This window comes from Mauremys mutica, chromosome 7 (genome assembly GCF_020497125.1).
Source record: "Mauremys mutica isolate MM-2020 ecotype Southern chromosome 7, ASM2049712v1, whole genome shotgun sequence".
Taxonomy (NCBI): Eukaryota; Metazoa; Chordata; order Testudines; family Geoemydidae; genus Mauremys; species Mauremys mutica.
The window spans coordinates 115,571,231-115,593,840 of NC_059078.1; the positions used below are offsets into that span (position 1 = coordinate 115,571,231).

At 41.7% G+C, this 22,610-nt stretch overlaps 1 protein-coding gene across 1 annotated transcript; it reads right to left on the reverse strand.

The window, feature by feature from the left end:
* Positions 1–2,208: 2,208 nt before the first annotated feature.
* LOC123374937 (pancreatic lipase-related protein 2-like) lies at positions 2,209–21,449 on the reverse strand. The gene is made up of 12 exons (XM_045025333.1): positions 21,401–21,449; positions 20,992–21,146; positions 20,095–20,220; positions 17,878–18,012; positions 16,418–16,526; positions 12,618–12,737; positions 12,245–12,364; positions 10,161–10,279; positions 8,299–8,428; positions 7,185–7,296; positions 3,582–3,749; positions 2,209–2,272 (listed from the first exon to the last, which is right to left on the reverse strand). Exons 1-12 carry the CDS (start codon positions 21,447–21,449, stop codon positions 2,209–2,211), a joined length of 1,407 nt encoding a protein of 468 aa, XP_044881268.1.
* Between the last annotated feature and the right edge of the window lie 1,161 nt (positions 21,450–22,610).

Below are 22,610 nucleotides of genomic sequence, written 5' to 3' on the forward strand. Positions count from 1 at the left end.
CGTTTTCTAATTACAAAGCCCCTATCTTGTGAATCACTTACACAAATGTTTAACTTTAAGCAGGTGTTTTCGTTTAATTAACTTCAGTGGAAATTAAGCACATACATAGGTGCTTTGCTGAATCGTGGCCTCTACGTTCATATTCCCATGCTGATGGAGATGGTTTGAAAAACTGGATGGATTGATGTAGAGGTTATTCTTTCTTCTTCTCCCTTCAGAAAGGGAATCAATTGCAACACAAAGGAAAGGACAAGTTTAATGAATGCCAGGAAATGGCATGCACTAAAATCTTGCCTTAACACTGCTACTGCTTCCCAAAGGACTAGCCCCTCATTAGTATTACAGACAAGAAGATACCTTGCTTAGTTTACAGCATACAGTGTATATACCACCAGGCTTACTCAAGTCCAATATACAAAAAAAGACCTGACAGCTGAAAATACAGTACTATTGCATATGAGAGCGAGAATGCGCAGCCCAGGACAAGGACAAGCTAAAATGTAATTAAAGTACCTAAGCCATTTTGTCTCTAGCATTTGAAATTCTGATAGTAACACTGCACACCAACAGAATAATAGTAATTTCTAGCAGGGATTATAAAAACTAAACTACAGTGTAAGGTATTGGTCATCAAATAACTCATTCCACAACAAAGTTCTCCCACATTTGTTTTCTAATGTTGATAACAAAAGAGACATTTTGAGGTCTGATTGGAATTTTCTTCCTGTCATGAACAAAGTCACTTTTTAAAATGAAGTAAAATACATCTCTGAAATGATGCAGGTAAAACCAAAACACTTCAGCATTTAAAGATTCAATCAAAGATTTGCTGTGAATGGTGAGATACTTAAAATTAAAAAAAATCAATCTGGTATGTATTTTTGAACATGATTTGTCACAATCATTTCTAATAGATAAGAGTGATTATATGGTAAAGAGCGTAATTTATATATCCCAAGCACTATGCTTTTGTCACTGACATCGTTAAGGAATTTGACACGTTTGCAAGAGAACAATATATGTCAACTGAAATATATACCCATTAGCTATAAATGGGACATTGAAATGAATGATGCATGCACATGCTATACTCAGAAGTAATAACGTGGTTTAAAATCACTTGCGTTTTCAAACAAGAATTCTTTTTATGTTGTCATTTAAAAAATCTAATATTTCAAAAGGTCAGGAATAAACAGCACTATTAGCATTAAAAGCTAGCAAAAGGGAAAGTAATTTGTTGTTCATTTAACAACGCATTTTATGTAACAGCTTTGTAAAGTGTTCATTTTAATTCTGCTAAAACAAGGGGGAAGCTGTTCCAGTTCATTATTAAAGAAGGATTTTTTTATTATACCATTGTCAATTTTAGTGTCCTGATTCTGTTAGGTATTTGTTAAAATTATATGGTCTGCTGAAGTGGCTATGGCAGAGAATCATGCTGAGAATATCACGACTGTCAAAACAAGAGTGTGGGCAAATATCTGCTTATACCAAGCCATGAGGAATGAAAAACAAAGGCAAACATCTCCCTCAGCATTAGGAAGTTAATATCCCTGTAGAAGGTGCCCTAGGAGGAGTCACTGAAATTTGTGAGCCAGATTCTGTAGGACAGCCCTGCTGTGATAAAAAGGACCAGGTGCTGCAATGTCAAGAGGTTGCAAGATGCAATGAGCCCTGACATCATGTTGCAGGGTACAGTGTCCATGCAACCAGGCTGTGTTTGGCTCCTTCTGATTATAGATGGGGTAGCAGCCACTCTGCTGCTGTATGTGCTATGAATGTACCCAGTAGCCACGTCCCTCACACATATACATCTCTCATCCTGTTTTCTTGTGGAGACTGGCTGTGGAGGTCACATGCTCAGTGAGTAAGTGGATGCAGATTCCCTGGATGGGTCCTCTGTTTTTTTGACTCACCAGTATGGCCACAATGGAACGTGCTCACTACTTAAGGGGCTATTGTGCCTGCCTGAACAAGCCAGCTTAGTATGGGATCCTGTGTGACTATGAGTGCCCGTATGGAGCAGGAATGTAAGAGTTATTAAAAATTATGCTTTCACAAACATCCTTTCTCTTCTTCTACATTTGCATAGTGGCCAGCACCTTTTGGGTCCTACCACAATACAGATAATGATAAAACAAATGGGACAGTTATGCATGATCAACTTTTATTAATACTAACAGACAGCGCTGACATTTTTGTGTGTTGTTAGCAAGATGTAAGAGTTTGCAGAACGTTCTCTTGCACAGTTCCACTGCCACAGAAATTAAACCTGAGGAGAAAAAAATATATAAAGTGTCTAGATTTATTTATTTTTTGTAATTGTACCAGTGTTTTTTAATAGAATAAGCCAACCTAATTTGTTTTTTGACAAAGTTATGATAGAATATTGTTACATTGGCACAAAAGAACAAGCAAATGCTTTGGGTTGCTAAATGTGAAATATTATTTCCTGCTAAAACACCAAGGGACTCTAATCATCCTGATTGTTGGCCTCTCTTTTTTGGCTTCATTCCTTTGGTTTTATACCTTTCCTGTTGAATTTGCATGCCACCAGCATTAGAGAGATGATGATTGCTCAGTGTTTGCCAAGATATGAATAAATAGAATAGCTGATGGGACGTTTATGGGAACAGTATCCCTCAGCACGTTGATCTGTTGAATGCAAAAACCAGAAGTAGAGTTGTACGCTCTGCTATACCATAGTTCACTGGGCTGTGAACATTTGGTTTGCTTGAGATTCCCCCAGCACATCTCTATTTCAAGTGAATGGACTTTAGTTGTGTGATTTTTTTTTTAAATTATATCCATGACCCACTGAATGTACTTCCCACTTCATTGTGTCTCCATTTAGAAGGGCAGAAAAGATCATACAACACCATTGGTGGGTAACTGATGGAAACATGCTGTTTTGAAAGAATTAACTTAACCATCACCTTCCAATCAGTAACTGCCATGCAGTACACTGCTCATACAGTCTTAAGGCCTGATCTAAAATCTAATTAAGTCAATGGAAGTCTTTCAGTGAAGTTCAGTGGGCTTTGGATCAGGCCTTTTAAGCACTAGCTCTGTCTGTGGGAACTGAAGACACATTACCATTACCTCTTAGTCTACCAGAACCTGATCCAACACCCATTAAAATCAGTGGAAAGACTCCTATTGACTTCAATGGACAGTGAATCAGACCCCCTGATGTAAGTTTTAAACACTGATGGCCATTTCTAGTATAAAACTTGCAGTACTCAATAGCTCAATGTCTGGAAAGAGCTGTGCTGGTTACCTAAGCCATGGTTAAGTTAATCTTTACTACCCAAAACACAGAGGTTTATGCAAAAACTTTGCTCTTGTTTAAGCCAAATCCAGATGTTTAGAATTTTTCCTTGATGATATCTGACAGAAATATTTAATGTACCAGTAAGTGACATCGGTATCTTGTGGGAAGATTTAAATTTAAACTTTTCCTCTTTTTTAAAAAAAAATGCTTTAAATAGCTGTTCTTGTGCAAGCACTATTACCCTCATATGTCATGCTGTCCTTGTAGCTCCTAAAGAATTTGAGATTTTCACAATAAATATACATACACTTTTCCATCTTCTCCAGCTTGCACTGTGGCCTTTGTTGCTCCCAGTGTGCGTTGGGTTGATTTTAGGACATTGTTGCGCCAAAGAAATTTAACTTTCGTAATTGTCCCAACTTTAAGTTCCACGTCAATGAAGTTGGCATATGTTTTGCCTGGTTTGAGGGTCCCCCTTCAAAAACAAAAGTATATAATGCCCAGTGAGTTTTAATATTAATTACCAATACAGTGTAACTGTTTGAGTAGCTATAGTAGCATATTGATAATAAACATGGCCTTCAGCTTGTCAAAGAGTAAGGATCATAGAAGATTAGGGTTGGAAGAGACCTCAGGAGGTTATCTGGTCCAACCCCCTGCTGAAAGCAGGACTGACCCCAACTAAATCATCCCAGCCAGGGCTTTGTCAAGCCAGGCCTTAAAAACCTCTAAACAACACAGTGCTCTGAAGCTTGGCTGCAGCATGGTTACTTTTGGTAGTGTAGGCAGGGTCTTGGCCGTGTTTTGCACATATGTTAAACCTGTTTTATCTTCAGTTCAGTTGCAAAACACAGGCATGGTGCCATATGTGCTACAAAATGTAGGTGTGTAGACTCAGTCAGGAGACACCCATGTTTTCACCGAGTCTCTGACACGGTTGGATTGGTCATGCAGGAAGAGCCTTAGGGAAAGGGGAGGATCTAGCAAGAATCAAACAAAAAAACCCAGCTTTCTGAAGGCTAAGAAACTCCATGCCTGACTGGAAAATGTTGGGTGGAGAAGTCAATCCTGGGGTAGTCTTTTCTGCGCATCTCTTCTCTGACTGCTGTTAGCACACCAGAACTTTTCTTCCATTAGATACAAGGGGCCAAATTCTGCTCTCATCTAAGTGGTGTAAATCCAGAGTAGCTCCATTTACTTGCACAAAGAACTTATTAATGAAGTGGGCTTTGAGAGGCGATTTAGAGGAGAAGAGGGAGGTGACAAGGCAAATGGGATTAGGAAGGCAGTTCCAGGCACAGAGAATGTGTGGGAGTGGGCATGGGGAAAGGATGAGTTATCAGCAGGAAATCAGGATGGCTCATTTCGAACAGTTGACAAGAAGGTGTGAGTAACAGTAGGGGGGAAAATAAGCATGGGGAAATAGTTTTACTTTGTGTAATGACCCATCCACTACCAGTCTTTATTCAAGCCTAATTTAATGGTGTCCAGTTTGCAAATTAATTCCAATTCAGCAGTTTCTTGTTGGAGTCTGTTTTTGAAGGGTTTTTTTGTTGTAATATTGCGACTTTTAGGTCTGTAATCGAGTGAAAAGGGAGATTGAAGTGTTCTAGGACTGTTTTTTGAATCTTATAATTCTAGATGTCCGATTTGTGTCCATTTATTCTTTTTTACACCATCCTGATTATCACTACAAAAGGGTTTTTTTCTGCTGCTGATAATAGCTCACTTTAACTGATCACTCTCGTTACAGTGGGCATGGCAACACCTATTTTTTCATGTTCTCTGTGTGTATATATAGATCTTCCTACTGTATTTTCCACTGTATGCATCCCGTGAAGTGGATTTTAGCCCAAGAAAGCTTATGCTCAAATAAATTTGTTGGTCTCTAAGGTGCCACAAGTACTCCTCATTTGTTTTGCTGATACAGACTAACACAGCTACCACTCCGAAACCTTTCACATTATAAATTATGGTCATCTAGATTCGATTTAGATTCTCAAGGGATGCTAACAGAAGTCACAGCTTTGACACAAAGTACTTACCAAATGAATTCTGCTTGATGGGCAACCCACACATATACTTTGCCAATTTGATAATTTATAATGAAAATCAATTAAAATATCTTCCCATTAGATCTACTACCCTTCCAGATTTTTATGGTTGCATAATATATTACCAACCATGCCAGCTAAATAGTAATTCAGCATTAACATATTTGTACTGCTAGCACAAAAATAAACAGGATTGTTAACTCAGGAAATCAAAATAAACTCACATTGCAGCAGAAAATTGCAATGCTTTGCAATGCATAGCTTTATTCAATGTGCATTACCGCTGGGATTTTCAAAAGACCCTAAGAGAGCAAAGCACCTCAGTCCCACTGAATTCAAGGGCATTTGGGCAGCTACAACTTCAACTTCAAAGGGAGTTTAGGCTCTTTTAAAAAGTCCAGCTTGCTCACACTAAGCCCTTTGGCAGCATACATGTAAGTTTATATATGATTACATCTCAAAAAAATTCAAGAGCATTGTTAATGTTCCAAAGTCAAGCACTAGGAAATACTAGACTTAAGGCTGTCCTTGCAACTTGAATTTGGCCTTTTTGTGTGTATGTATTATGATACAGTCTCAAATTACACAGTTGCATATTACCTCTTTTAAATTACTTGATCACATCCCATCCATCTTCCTCTGTCCCTGCCCCGCCATATCTAACCTCCACCCCCTGGCTCCTGCTCCCTCCCTCTTTACTTCCATGCCCCTCACCCCCATCCATCCCCTGCGCTTTGGCTCCAGCAACCCCATCTCCCCACTAATCCTGTTCTCTCCCAATTTCTTGCACCTCCTCACATCTCCGCATTCCAATTAGGCTGTTTCCTTCTCCTCCTTGCTGCCAGGTGTGAGGGAGCATTGAGGGTACAACAGACACAGTGTCCCCACTCTCAGTTCCTGGGCCTGGTACCACAGTGACTCCTGGCTGCCTAGAGCAACATCTGCAGGGAAAGTGTTGCTCAGCCCCTGCAGCCATGGGATACAGCATACTCAATAGCTTTGTTGGGATGATGCATGGACAATGTGGTTGCAGATAGCAGCTGTGAGGGGCTGGAGCATACTCAGTGCAGATGGATTCTTTGGAGAATTTAACGTCAAACTCTAACAGGACTTTACTAAGCATGTGCAAACTGAGATTTTTCAGAAATGTGGATGAATGTTCATGGAGATGGCAAAAGACACAGTCCTGACACCAGGATGACCCCACTGGTAAATTTAAAGTTTCTGCTCTAAAGCATGAAGGCCTTAGAACTTCTCAGCGAAATGGTTGTAAGGATTTCTTTAACATGGGCAAAACACTGTATTTTCCCCTCATCTCTTTCTCAGAAACACCTGAACCATTCTAGCTGAACTGTAATATCTGCCTGTCTTTCTGTCCAAGGCAGACACCTGACAAAGAAAATTTCAGCAGAAATGGTTAAAGTTTAGCAAAGTAACGAGCACACAAAAATAGGGTTTTGTGAAAGAAAGTGTCAGGCAATCCTGATTATAGGCTGAGCTGGTAGCACTGCCTATGAGAGAGCACCATAAACTGATACAACATTTTACAAACATGCAAAAGATAAGGGATCAGAATTATACTAGTGTAAATCCATAGTATCATTTTAGAATTCAGTTGTTACATGGTATAACTGAGATCAGGAGCTAGGCCCAGGTTCTTGTATCCTTATAGTTATCCGAGAAGTAGGGCTAAATTCTAACTCTTCTTCTGATATAAATCCAGAGTCAATACAGTTAATATGGATTTACACCACTGCATGAATTTGGCCTATAAAGAAGAAGCATTAATTAAAAATAGATGAATTAAATATTCTAATAGCAGAGAAGCTCATTTTTCATTATAATACTGAACTTACTGAACAATTTCATATTGCTTTGTGTTTCCTCCAGCGCCGTACAGGGCAATATTTACATACCCACTCACTTCACTGTTGCCAGCAATTGCCACAGATACTTTATACCTCCAACCTACACAGTAGAAATAAAATGAATTAGATTGTACCCACATAGAAACAAACACAACATGCCTACTTTTCATTTTCTATCAGTACTTTATGTTTTAGGACAAAACAAAGGAAAAATATGACCGTTGCTTCACTTTGAGCTCGAGATTAAATCCTGACCAGATTGGAATGATGAGAACAGAATAGAACAGAATAGAATGTTTTTATAGAAGAATAAATTGGAGCCTGCTTTTCCACTGCTTTGCACACTGTGCAGTCATTTACAGCTATGCAAAATGAGTGTAAAACCCTAGCAAATCACAATTCTCCACTCACACTAGTAGAAGCATTTTATTCCCAGTTTGCACAGTGTGTATGATTACACGAAGATCCAAGGCAGACGAATTCCTGGAATTTGAAAAATAATCCATAATGTGATAGAACATATCTCATGTCATATTGACCAGGAAAGTATCTATTCACAACTTGGGGATATTGTAAGGAACAACACTGAAGAGTGAGGACTGGATTTCTGATCCATAAGCAGGGCAAAGAGGACTTAAAGCATCCGACAGCTAGAGGACTATTCTCTCTAGGGGAACTTTCCGTTGACTTACAGCTGAGAAAGGTTACTATGCTACCTCCTACTCCAGCTGTGTTCCCACCCACATCATAAGGGGAAGGAGTTATGCATGGGCATAGTTTGGGGGGCATTTCACCCCCAAACTGTAAGCCTTGGGCAGGCATGGAATTTGCCCCCCCACCCGACACACACACGCATCACTCCATTGGCCAGACTGGCCAGACAAATATAGAAGTCAAACCACACCTATGGAGTTATGTTGGGGGCTTTCTGGGACTGGTGTTGTCAAGACAGGGAGGGGAGAGGGCATGATGGTACGGAGCTCTGCTCCTCCACCACAGTAAGGGCCTTTCTAGTAAAACTAATTTAAAGTAAGAGAGAAATATTTTAAATTATGTTGGTGCTCACATGTAAGTAGAAGCAAGTAAAAAAGTAGGAACTTACGAGCAAAATTTGTGGCCTCTCCAGTGTTCAGATAAAGTTTCTGGATCCCAGAAGTAACTCTGTCCTTATATTTATCCGCATAGTGACCCATTTGGGGGCATCCGCCTTTTGGGCATGGGAAGCAGTTTTCCTAATCAAAATACATATGTCAATTCATAGAATCATAGAATATCAGGGTTGGAAGGGACCTCAGGAAGTCATCTAGTTCAACCCCCTGCTTAAAGCAGGACCAATTCCCAACTAAATCATCCCAGCCAGGGCTTTGTCAAGCCTCACCTTAAAAACCTCTAAGGAAGGAGATTCCACCACCTCCCTAGGTAACCCATTCCAGTGCTTCACCACCCTTCTAGTGAAAAAGTTTTTCCTAATATCCAACCTAAACCTCCCCACTGCAACTTGAGACCATTACTCGTTGTTCTGTCATCTGGTACCACTGAGAACAGTCTAGATCCATCCTCTTTGGAACCCCCTTTCAGGTAGTTGAAAGCAGCTATCAAATTCCCCCTCATTCTTCTCTTCTGCAGACTAAATAATCCCAGTTCCCTCAGCCTCTCCTCATAAGTCATGCGCTCCAGCCCCCTAATCATTTTTGTTGCCCTCCGCTGGACTCTTTCCAAGTTTTCCACATCCTTCTTGTGGTGTGGGGTCCAAAACTGGACACAGTAGTCCAGATGAGGCCTCACCAATGCCGAATAGAGGGGAATGATCATGTCCTTCCTAATGAGGCTCTATCCCAAAGAGACAGGAAAAAAATCATTTGGCCACAGAAACTCTAAAAATACAATTGTTTCTCTCTCTCTGTGGCAGCACGTTACAAAACAGCCCCATTCTCTCTCTTTCTCCCCCCCCCAACAGGAAAAGGTCATGCGAATTAGCCTATTCCCTCCAATCCTCCTCATCTTCTGATGTTCAGATCCATGAGTACTATCCAGCTGATGCCATGCAGGTCATTCCAGCCCTGCTTGTGATAGCCTTGTGTCATCATGAGTGGTGTAGAAAAATGCTGCTGAGCCATGTCTGTGGGCTAACTCTAACTCAGCTTGAAATAAGCCACCCTAGAGAGAGCAGGAGGAGGAAGGGCCCTGTCTGGCACCTTGTGGTTTGGAGGCATGGATGTCTCCTTTGTACTTCATCACAGTTTGCTGTTCGCTAGGAGGAGGCATCTCCATTTCTCTAAGTTCCAGATGGGGATCACGCTCTTCCTGGCTCATCTAATGAGTGGCTGTAAAGTGCTTTGACGATGCAAAGGTTTATGTAAGTGCTAGGTATTATTGTTATTTACCCCTTGCGCATGGAGCTCTGTTCCCCTCATAGCTAGGCTGATGAGCCTGCTACAGTGTTAGCTGACAGCGCTGAGTCATAGATGGAGCTATGAGACAAAGGAGAAGGCAGTGACTCTAGGCCACATCCCATCTGTATTTGTTCCTTGAGGCCATCAGATCTTCAGGGGAGTCACAGAGCATGCACTGAACCTTAAGGTAAATGATTTTATTTCAAAATTATTTGCTGTGCTCACTTCTCCTTGGCTGTGCGCAATAAATAATTACTGGGGCAGATTCTTCGCCCTGCCTGAGCCCCTCTTTGACCCAGCGGGGTGAGAGGTTGCAGATGCAGCTCTAAGGTATGCCACTGGCATGAGGTCTCTCAGGAACCTCGGGCCACTGTAGAGTTAGGCATAACTCTGCTCCACCATGCCCCTTCTGTGCCTCATCCCCATCCCCTAATGCCCCAGCACACCCCTTCCTTCCCCTTAGGCCTGCACTCACGCAGTGCAAAGTGGCCTGAGCGGAATAGACTGGTTCTACCGCATGCAGATGCACAGATAAGAGCCACTCATTTCCTGGAATGTGAGAATGACTTACTGTCTGAAAAGTGTCATATGAAGCACAGGTGTATCCTAGAAAGCCATCGGGAGAGATGATGCTGTCAGAATAATACATGAAGCTTCGCAAATGATTACAACCAACCAAGTCAATCATTCCTGTGGAAAGAAGCGCCTATTACATATCGTATTGCAAGGCTATTGGTTGTTATTCAGATTGGAATCGTGGTATTGAACTGATCATGTCATTTGAATGATTTGTAAATCCCCAAGTTACATTGTCACAATTCTGGGTAGCACCTGAGTTGCAGTTTGAGACCTATTTCTTCAGTGACTCTATTTACCCTTTGTGAAATGCACATAGTACAGAACGTGTAAAATGCAGATGTGTAACAAACATAGGGGGCCAATTGTGCAATCCTTGTTCATGTTGGTGAATACTTACTCACATGAGTAGCCCCATATTGTGTGATTAATTGCATTAATGCTTGCCAATATGAATAAAGGGCCTCTGTAGGAAATAGCTCACCTTATCACTATATAAGAGGCAACAAAATGCAGTGTTAAGTATTATGTCCTCCTTAACACTGAGCTTCCTGGAGCAATGCTGGTTTATGCAGACTGAGGATCTGACCACCTGATTTTTGGGGGTGGGGGGCGAAGGGGCATGTTGTTATTTTAAATATGTTATTTTGTACTAAAATTCCTTAAATATTCTGGGGTTAGGTTAAAAAAGAAGTAATTAAGTGCAAGGGGTTTTTGTACATCATTATTAATAGAGAGCTTGATCCTCGGTGCTTACACAGGCAAGAATTTGTGAGTAAAGATGGCAGAAATAGGCCAGTAATTGCGAAGAAGAGATTCATAGAATCATAATTTTTAAGACACTCATAATAATGTAGGAAAGGGCTAGGAAAGAAATCCCAGGAAAATTGTCAGATTTTATGAGAGAGAAAATATGTGTCTGCTATAGCTGGGGTGTTGTCCTTACTGTATGGTTTGATTTATCAATGTGATTTCCCAAAGGTGTAAAGGTTCATGCTTGCAGATCCTTTGGCAGTTTTGGGATCTTAGACTGCAAGTTTTTGGGGGGACAGGGTATGTGCTTTATTAATGTCCTGTCAGGTACAATGTAAATTTATGGCACTATGTACAGGTTTCTTAACAATAATAACAACAACAGGATTTGGAATATACAAAATAAGGAACAAATGTGAATGTTCATGATCTAGCATATGCCAAACTCTTTTCAGCTGCCTAATAATAGAAATAAAAATTACATTGTTCCAGTGCAACACAAATTGCTAACAGGTAACAACAGAAAGAAACACAGAAGCAAGAGATCCCATAGCAGAAATAGGCATGAATGTTATTGTTCCCACTCCCACCCAGTGCGGCTGCCAGGTGACTACATAATAGAAACAAAGTTGAATGTTGTTGTTCCAGAGCTAAACTTCTGGCACAGTTTGAGTAGGGTTTGTTTCTCTGAGTAGATAACTGGCAGCAGTGTCTGATGAGATAGACCAATTAATGATATTTGTTTCTATTGCAGAGTTACCTAAGAACAGTGCAAGGGGCACTGGAACAATCACTGAAGTTTGTTCCTGTTATTTGACAGCATGATGGACTATTTACAATAAACTCCAGTTAATCTTGCTCCATTAGATCCAAAGCTGGATAGTTTGAAGAGTGGGTCAGCCAAGGTCCTTGAAGGAACATGGCTGGTGGGATCTGGGTCTCTGCAGACCCATGGAGCCCAAACACACGTGGAAGGTAGAAACTATTGTTATTGCTCCTCACCCCCAACCTTGTACAGATACCCACTACTTGACAATGCAGACACTCTGGATGGTTGGAGGTAAAGACAACAAACCTCAACCCCATCATGTTTTTCCCAAAGCAAATCCTTCATGCTACTCATTCTTTGATCCTTCTACCAGAATGTGTCCCCCAGAGTGCATTTGGACCATACTATCAGTTTCACTGTTATTTGTGGCTGTAACTGTTGGCATTCGTAAAGAAAATAATCAAAAATAGTTGAAATAAGAAGATTGCTGCTATGTTAGCTCAATACATTTTGATGTTGACCCTCAATAGAAGTCATCATCTGCTTAACATATTTACCTTTCCCCATTTCATCAATGTCAACATTCTGTGAAACAGTATTCTTCGTGCATCCTGGCATTTGTATTCCTCCGTTTGGATAAAAATCAAGATGTCCTATAGCCTGGCTCATTCCAAAACCTGCAATGTTTGTAATGGGAGTAAGCAAATTTTAATTTAAATACTGTCATATATTTACTGGCAGCAGCTCTCCATAATGCTATAGGGCTATAGTTTGTAAGCTCTTTGAGGCAAGAATTGGTGGGGTTTTTTGTTGTTTTTTCCTGTATTTGTACAGCACCTACTGCAATGGGGTCATATTCTGTGACTGGGACTCCTAGGTGCTACCACAGGAGAAATCAATAATAATAATACAATGCAGCTGGAAACTTACCCAGATCTGGAATTGTGGGAGCTGAATCAGTATGAATAATATCAACAAAGGCTGCATCAGTCTTATCCAGTCTAACTTCAATTGGAGTATCTTGAAAATAAGGCTGAGCAGGATCCAGTCCTTAAAGAAATATATGCACAATTAAATGTGCGTACACATAAATATAGCTAGCTAGCTATACTACTGTAAATAATTGAAGATGGGTCTATGGAGGCTACATAGTTTTATTTACTTCAGAATTAGAGTCACTAAGAAATATATAGTGTGATCAATCTCTCAGTGGTAACTGCCAAGGCTGTAACCATAGCAGGGTCAGCAGGGTAACAGCCCGGGAAGCAAAGATGTGGAGGGTGGTAAAACAGGGTAAAAAAATGGTTCAGGTGCAAATATGCGTGCTCGCCCAGGTGCTAAAATGCCTAGTTATGGCACTGGTAAACAACGTGGGACATATCTCCAGCTGGTGTAGATTGGTAGCTCTATTGAAGTCAATGGAATTATACCAATTCTTGCCAGCTGAGGATCTGGCCTTGTAAATGTTTAGTCTTGAATTCCAACAACTGTAACATAGATTGTTGTTTTAGGCCAAAAAACAATTTTTTTTAAAAAGAGTGCTAAAGTAAAGCTCCTAAATCCATATCCTGAATGGCCTGATTCTAACAAGTGCTTGAAGTCAGTAGGAGTTGTTGGGTGCTCAACACACTTGAAAATCATGGCATTTATTTAGGTGCCTAGATACAAATTTTTGAGCCATAGCCATGTCTACGCTACACAGCTTTTAGCAATTTGGCCATGTTGCTAAAAGTCAGCCTGTATGAATACTGTTTGTCGGCACTTTTGCCCACAAAATACGTCCATCCCCAACAAGCGGGGTTCATGTTGTCGACAGGAATGCGCTTCTGCCGACAACGCGGACATTCACACAGGCACTTGCCGCGGCAAAACTTTTGTCTTTCAGGGGGTGGGGGGCTTAAGTAGCTCTGAACAACAAAAGTTTTGTCCTTCAATTGCAAGTATAGACATAGCCTAACTTTAGACACCTACTTTTGACATTAGCATGAAACTGAGACTCATTTTCTTTCTCATTCACTGCATCCGTCTCAGGTGCTTGTAAAATCCTGTAAATTACAAAGCACTTATTATCCTGTGCTGGTATCTGATGCTTTCCCTGGGCAGCAGCTTTAGTTTTGTTTTTAAATTGAATTTTGCAGACTACTAGTCCAAGGTTTGGCAGGCCCAGACTCTTTGGAAGATGCTATAATGGAAAAAAGTTAAGTTAATAACCTCTAAAATTGGCTTCTGTGCATGAGGGGCAGCTTTTCTGCCTAATGCACATTCCTCTTGGTCTGGCCTGTGTGCTGAACGAGGAGTCCAAACAAACAACTTGTCCGGGTGACTGCTGAATATGTCTGTAAAATAGCCTGACACTGAAGTCCGGGGGATACATTAGCTGTATTTTCAGAAATAGGTAAGTAAATGTGTATTACGTGATAGATCGGTTTGCTATGCAGGAACTGTCTTGGCATAATGAATAACATTACTAAAAATAGTCAAGTTGCAGCTTGTCTGGACTATATTCATAAAACGTGAACGCCACAGCCCTGGCGTAAAGGAGCTTTGTGAGAGTCACCTATGTGGCTGCTGAAAGGAGGGAATTCTCCGCCCATCCATCCAACCCAGTGCCAGGGTACTGAACACTCTGTCTGCAGCTATTACTCTGGCCCATGAGCTGTAGTAGTGGCCACAGGCTGTTGTGCTCTCTCTCTCTTTTAATTCAAAGAAGGTTTTGCAGCCAGTGACTCTGTGCAGTTGGCAGACTCAATGGCCATGCTGGTGTCACTCTTCCCACCCACTTATGAACCCCTTGCACAATCCCATGGAGACAGCCACCGTGGAACATTGTACTGGGGTTATGCAGGTGATTGTGCAATCCTTTTGCACTTTCTGTGATGCTGCTTGCTCTCCTCTGCACAATGGAACAGTGGCATTTCTACTGCAGTTCAAGCCTGCTGCATCCAAGGAGCTTAAAGGAGAGGGGGTTAGGGTTTGACCTAATACCTTAATAGCTCATAGGGCCTGATCCTGCAAGATGCTGAGTGCTCTATCCATGCTCCAGCAAAGCTCTTTAGCATGTGCTTAACCTTAAGCATTGGAGTAGTTCCATTGAGACCAATAGGACCACTCACATCCTTTAAGTCAGGGTTTCTCAAACAGGGGTTGCCGCTTCTGTAGGAAAAGCCCCTGGTGGGTTGGACCGGTGTGTTTACCTGCCCCGTCCGCAGGTCCGGCCAATCGTGGCTCTCACTGGCCGTGGATTGCTGCTCCAGGCCAATGGGAGTTGCTGGAAGCGGCAACGAGTAAGTCCCTCGGCCTGCGCCACTTCCAGCAACTCCCATTTGCCCGGAGCAGCGATCTGCAGCCAGTGGGAGCCATGATCGGCTGGACCTGCGGACGGGGAAGGTAAGCACACTGGCCCGGCCTGCCAGGACTTTCCCTACAGAAGCAATGACCCCTGTTTGAGAAACCCTGCTTTAAGTTAAACACATGCTTAAATGGTTGGCTAGATTGGGGCCAAAGTGCTCAGCATCTTGCAGGATCAAGCCCTAAAACAGTTGCTATGGTCAGTTTCGCTGCACATTTTTGTTTTCCTGTTGTTTTTAAAAATCTAAGAAATTAAACTAAAAATATCTGCTGGAAAAATAACATAAATTAAAATTAATGTGTGTAAATGCATTGTCCAGATGTGAAGGCTTTGATGTAAACCTAGCAAAGCAGGGAAATTAAAGGGTTACATTTAAAGATTCAACCTTCTGTCTTTGAATCAGTCCTTTTCTGGGAATGGATATTGGACAGCAAAACCATGACACCAAACAACTAACTCCGCTCACTACTGTGCTGCCTACAGCACACTTTGCCGGGCCTCCAAACAGTGGGTGATCTTAAATACGGGACATACTGCTGCACCTGCACAAGCTGGCTTAAAGAGAGAAGGAAATGATAGGAGAAAATCTGCCAGGATAAGGAAAGTGGGAATCACTGTGTCAAACCTACATTGTCATAATAGGGTTGGGTGAATGCTTTGGGAAAAATCAGACTAATTAAAACTGGGTCAGGTAAATTAAAATCTGTCAAATGAACCTAGATTATTGTGCATTTGCAGTGAGCAGCCTTAGTGGCACGCAGAATGCCACAGTGTCATAATGTTAAGTCTTTTGTACCGAGCCAGAGTAGCCCATGCTCCCTGGGACCATCGTTAGAGCACGGCTGACAAAAGATGACCTGCTGTACAGAGCAGAGGCCAGCCATATCCTAGGGATGGGATGCTGGTGCAGATCACTACCCCATGCAGCTAACCATCTCCTGCCCACTACACTTCATCACAGCCCTGATGTAAGACGATCTCAGGGACATTCTTCAGGGGGAATATACCTCCTCCCCCAAAGATTAAAGTTACGGCAACAACACCATGAAGGGATCCTTATGAAGATTCCCACCTGGGTAATACCTTCCTGAGGGTGGGATGGTGTTATTGAGGAAGGGCACAATTTTGGCTGTTAGCAATATGAGGTTATGATACAGTTGTGCAGTTCTGATTCCATCCTGAGGGGGCCAATGACAAACACACCCATGCATGCGTGTGCATGCACACACACACACACACCCCATTTCATTACACTGCAGGGTTTTCCTTCAGTCAGATACTGTAGTTGTTTTAGTAAAAAAAACATGAGGTAATGTTAAGGTCTAACAATGCTCTCTTCAAATTCTTCATTGGTACAGACTGTCATAATTCAGTAACCTACCAGTTATTCTTCCAAGGCCTGGCCTCCTTCTTCCTGTCTCCCCTGCAGCGTGTGCTCCAAGGCTGTGGGCAATGAAATGGACTTTGGAAGGAGAGTATCCATATTGTTCCTGAGGAAAACATCAATTGTAACAAAAGGGAATCTATATTTCTCTAATATGAGGCCTAGAGAGAAGTTCTGGTTTACACAACTAAAGCCAGAACTGGGCTGCACAGAGCAGAGGTCCATGGAATTGGAAGGAGGACAGAGTCCAGGATGTAGAGCAGTAACAGAGTCATTCAGTAGCTGCTACTACAGCCTCAAGGCATTATTAACCTCTGCAACTTCTGCACACATGTGAGATTTTGGCAGTGGATAGTCATGATTCCACCAGCCAGACCCCTTATTCCCTGCCTCACAGTGAACAGAAGTGTATTTGGCTTCCTATGGACATTGTTTTAGCCGATTCATGAATGTCAAGGGGAAAAAAATTCATGGCTGCTCTGACACCCACACTCTGCTAAGGCCTGATTCTCCACTGCTTTGCACCTTGTGTTGGCGTGAGCACCAGTTCAATGTGAGTGCTAAACACTACCATTCCGATTTGTAATTTTCACAGATGTAATTGACAATGCAGGCTGCAAGGCAACGGAGAGCCAGCCCTCTAGTATTTACGCTAGCCAGAAGCAAATTAGTTCAGAAAATATTAGGAACCATCCCTCTCCTCATAGCTTCACTCAGGTCTAGTTGCAAGCATTTTTAAGTCATTAGATTTAGGAACAGAGGGAGAGATTTTCAAAGGCAAAAATGGCAGTTAGGTGCCTAATTCCTACTGACTTTCAACTGGAATTAGGCCCCTAATGGCCCTTTGTGCCTTTGAAAATGCCCCCCAGAGCCTCATGTGGTATAAAATGGTGAGTTACATTTACATCAGTAGAGCTATGTGATTTGCACAAGCTGAACATCTGGCCCTTAATTTGATTACAGATCCACACCCCATCTCCCTGCCCTAGGGAAGCTGGGAAGATCCCACCTGTCCCCAAACACCCATACCTAGTTGACACGTCTTCATGGATTGGGGAGAGGACCCTGCTCTCTCCCCCTGGGAGGTGGCTGTTGCTATCCAATGGCCAATTATTGTAGGCTTTTGCATGGGTATCCCTTAAGATGGGTCCTATAGCTTTCGTGGTTGAGGAAGGGTAATTTGCTGTGTTCATTACTTCTCTATCTTTAAAACTACCCAACCCTTCACATCCACAAGAGTACATAAAAGTAATCGCAGCATGAATATATTCAAACTCTGTGTATTATGGGGGAGTTGATAGGACATCAAAGTTTATCAGGAGGAGAACCGTCTTTTGCTGGGAGGAGTCTTTTGCTGGCTATATGACAAATCATTGTGATTGTCTATTTAGATTAGAATAAATTTCAGCAGCTCTATGACTATAATCCTATTGTGGAATGAGAAGAAGATCCCTTACCGTAAGCACATTTATAAAATAAGCCACTTCCGCACCCACGACACGGATATTGTTTGATGCCTGGGTATATTCACACTTTGACCCACCACTCCAGTCTACGCTGATGCAGTTCACGTCTTCCACTCCAAACATCCTCTGGTGCAAATATAGATTTAAAAAGAACAGAAGCAAATATTATCAACACTGGGTCAGATCGCTGATTACTTAACACAGTCAGAGACTTACAAATGTCATATGAATTCCCTGTACATTTTTTCAAGTACAGCCCCTATATTATACCAGGGCTCTGTTCATATCTTGATTCTTTATGTAAATGATGTGGAGACACAGCCTGTAAATTATAAGTTCAGTTAGAAGCATATATTTTTCCATAATAATCAAAAGAAGGGATAATTTAAAACGTACATATGATCTGTATTTATCAAACACATGGATTTATATTTTCAAGAGGCTACATACGTTTCTGCTGTCAGTTTACATTGGTTTCAAGTTTATGGTTTTGTTTTAGTATCCACACAGTGAAGTATCTGCTCATCTATCTGTCACATAATATTAGGTTTTGCTTTTCTTGCCCTGACCTATGGAATGGTTTGCTAAAGACACCCTGTTTTAACAGCTGTGATATAGTTTGTATATTATGTTATGCTCTGGATTACGTGGCAGTAATGCCAATGAAAGCAAGTAAAGTACCTTTTGTTGTGAATAAGGATAGCAGAACCTGGCTGTACGTCAGTGGTTCTCAAACTGTGATCAATGGACCGCCAGTCTCTTTGGTGATCTGGAGATTGAGGTCATTTAGAATCAAGCAATGGGAAATTTGAAGGAGAGGATGAAAGCTGGAGAGAGGAGGAGGATTCGGCACAGGGAGAAGGTTAGCGAAGTCCTGTGTTTGTGTATTGTTGTTTTCGGAGCTGCAAAAGGGTGGTTTTGTGCAGTGCTGCGAACTAGAGGGCTCTTTTTGGTAGCACAAAGATGAAGAAGTAGCATTTTACTGCTGGAACAGAGCCCCAAAAGGCTCCACATGTCCCCTGCACTGGGCTAAATCCTGGGAGTTGGGGAATGCTGGCCAATCAGCACCCTTCTCCCCCAACTGTCCAATGGGTGCCAGAGACTCCCAAGGGATGAGCAACCTATTGTCTCTTGGCGAGTATCTCCTTTCCTTGCCGCTGGGACTGTGCCCCTTTCACCGCCTGCCCCATCAATTTCCCCCATCCATTGATGCAGGTGGGTCACAGCTGGTGTCAGAAAGAAGAAGTAGCAGAATTTTACCAGACAGCAAGTCAGCTCTTCCAGGAGAATTGATTTTTTTTAGTTTTCTAAATGTGGGTGGATAATATTAATGCCTGTTTAGGATCAGAAGGATTATAACCAGTCATAGCAGCAGCCTGTCTAGACAAATATAAAATGTATTTAAAAAATCAGACTTAAGTGCCAACTTTCAAACAAAGACAAGGATGTGATTTTCAAATATTGGGCTCCAGGCTTCCCTGAAATTAGCTACTGACTCGAGACAAAGGAATAAACTGCACAGCTTTGCCCTGCCAGCTCACCCATTCTGATTGCAAATGTGCACTTGCAGTATCACATTTTGTATCAGTGTGAAAAGAGGAGATGGTTCTGAAGATAAGCAAAAATGCATCAGAGGGGCAGATGGTTGAACAGGAATGTTAGGAGTCATGCCCTCTCCCCAGCTATCAGGCCCAGTCCAGTGTCATGGGCCATCCCACCTCTCCTCAGTGGACCTTCCACCCTCAGAGCCTTCCTGTGCCCTGGCAGCTTAATCCGGCTCGTTAGCAGCAGAACTGGGAAGCAACAAGCTTGATCTCTCCCCATTTAACAAACTCTGGAATCTCCTTAATTTCTAAGCAGCATTTTACTGCATTTTTTCGTATGCCAGAGAAAAAACAGTGATTGGACCAAATTCTGTCATCATTTATGTCTGTACAAACCCTTTGACTTCAACACAGAGTAGAATTTGGCCCATTTTTTAAAAGATTTTTCCTGGAAGTGGAGCTAGAATTGAATAGATTTCAAGTGAACAACATTTTATGTCCTAATTTTGTAAAGATAGATGTGGACAGCTTTCCTCTTCTTGTCAGCCCAGATGGCATGATATGCATTGGTTAGACATAGAGAAAATGAATAATTTACAGGAAAACTTTCATAAATGTGAACTAAGTGATTTGAGAATGACAGAATATCCAGATAGTACCATACCCTGCACATCTCTGACTGCCAGGTTTCATCTCCTTGGCCTAGAAATCCATGGATAATAAAACGTGTTATTTTGCTTGAATCGAAATTTGAGGAGCGAATCGTTGATGGATTTATTGCAGTGATCTCCTGGTGAAGATATTAAAATAGTAAATGTTTTAGCTATTTCCTATAAAAAACCTTATCAAAACAGCAATGTGAATAGAAAACAACACTGTTAATATGTAAGCCCAGATCCTACAAGCATTTACATATGCACTTATCTTTACATATGTGACATTAAGTCCGTGTCTGTTTGCAGGACAGGGGCTGAGGAGTTTCACAAATGATTTCAGTGAAGCCAGGATTTCACCTTTAGTGTGTCCTTTCCATTTCTCACCAAACAACTTCCAGTGCTACAGATTTTCGTAACATTTCTCAATAGACGCTGGAAAAATGCAAAGTGTGGCTAGGGGTGACTTTTGCGCTCCTTTCTGGGGAGGAAGCCTTCAGTCTGTCGTTTGCATAGTGTTGGGAAAGTCTTTATTGGGTCTATTCAAAGAATCACCTGTTGCAGCCACCAGTGAGAATTCTGACCCTAGAGACTTAGTGAAAGTTGTGGTAGGGTGGACAGGAAATTTCAGAGGGGCTGGAAAATGCTGCCTCCTGACCACATTGGAGAGTTGGCATTCCCAAGGCCATTGAGAGAAATGGCCAAGAGCACTAAAAGGTGATGTTTCTGTGTTCTGTGTGTATGTGTCACTCAGAGTGACCAGCAGTCCTGATTTTATAGGAACAGTCCTGATTTTGAGGTTTTTTTCTTATATGGGCTCCTATTACCCCTGGCCCCGGCCCGATTTTTCACATTTGCTGTCTGTCACCCTAGGTCACTTGCAATATTTAAATAGCAATAGGTCTTACTTGAACGTTATTAGGATTCTTTTTTGTGTAAAGAAGGAAGCGGGTGTTTATCTTTTCTGGACTCCATGGTAACTTTGCCAGTGGTCTTTGTATAGTTCCAGCCCATGGTTTATCATCTGTGAAGCACCCAAGCCTTGCAAAACAAACTTCATTTCCTGTAGCACACAGATCAAATTATTAGGATGTGAATGAGCGAAGATATGATAGGTTCTAGTTGTCACATTCAGTCCCGACAGCACTTTCCCCCCAATGGTCTCTCAGTGCTTTCTGAATACAGAGCCACCCAGAGGATTCAGGAGGCCTGGGGCAAAGCAATTTCAGGGGCCCCTTCCATAAAAAAAAGTTGCAATACTATAGAATACTATATTCTTGTGGGGTCTGGGGCATCAACATAAATCCTATGCCTCACCTCTGGTTGTCCCAAGCAGAAAAAGTGCAACAATCCAAATTTCAAGCATCTAGAACAAGTCAAAAGGGAAAAGCTTAGACTGGCTAATCCATGTGATAGGCAAAGCTTTGTATTGATTGCTTTTTCTCATTATAAATCTGTAATTGTACCACACAATGACAATGTCTCAGCAGCAGCTTTCACTAAATAAGATAAAAAGTGACTTACTGTTCAATGCTCTACCTGGAGTCCCCAGGAATTGCTAAACAATTTTGGCACCTTGTGTGTGCTTTTATAACCTGACGTATCCTTGAGGCTTTTTTCAAAAGGAAACTCCCAGAAAGATGGAAAATGGCAGGTGTGTACTTCAGATGTAGATTATCATAAACACACACAGCAGCGTATCACATAACTAGTTTTTATCATGTTAAATTTCCAGAGCAGAAGATGATGTTTTGATGGAAAAAGAGGTTGTTAAATGTGCATTTTAGAAGTGTATGTGCCAATGCATGATGCTTTCAGAGTACTTAAAGACAAATAGCTTTACTAAATAAAAATAAATCTTCTGACCTGGATTCTGCTGCCTTTATGCACGTTGCTCTGCAGTTGTCCCATTGAAGAAAAGGGGATAATGTATAGCTGTATAGATTTTAAATCCATATAGGACCATTGTCATCATCTAATCTGACCTCTTGCATAACAGAACAAGGAGTAATGGTCTCAAGTTGCAGTGGGGGAGGTTTAGGTTGGATATTAGGAAAAACTTTTTCACTAGGAGGGTGGTGAAGCACTGGAATGGGTTACCTAGGGAGGTGGTGGAATCTCCTTCCTTTGAGGTTTTTAAGGTGAGGCTTGACAAAGCCCAGACTGGGATGATTTAGTTGGTGTTGGGTCCTGCTTTGAGCAGCAGGTTGGACTAGATGACCTCCTGAGGTCCCTTCCAACCCTGATATTCTGTGATTCTATGATTCTATGATAACACAAGCCAGAAATTTCATCCAGTGACCATGCGGAGTAAGGTACTTAGTATGAGTAAAGATCATAGACCCTTAATCATAAAAGATCCATATACTAAACCAGTGGTTCTCACCCTTTCCAGACTCCTGTACCCCTTTCAGGAGTCTGATTTGTCTTGCGTTCCCCAAGTTTCAACTCACTTAAAAACTATTTGCTTACAAAATCAGACATAAAAATACAAAAGAGTCATAGCACACTATTACTGAAACATTGC

Coding starts and splice junctions, on each gene's coding strand:
- LOC123374937 (XM_045025333.1), bottom strand. CDS start 21,449: ATGCTTGAAATTTGGATTGTTGCACTTTTTCTGCTTGGGACAACCAGA. Junction 8,429..10,160: donor CATATGACACTTTTCAGACA/GTAAGTCATTCT, acceptor TATTTTGATTAG/GAAAACTGCTTCCCATGCCC. Junction 3,750..7,184: donor AAGCAATATGAAATTGTTCA/GTAAGTTCAGTA, acceptor TTGTTTTTGAAG/GGGGACCCTCAAACCAGGCA.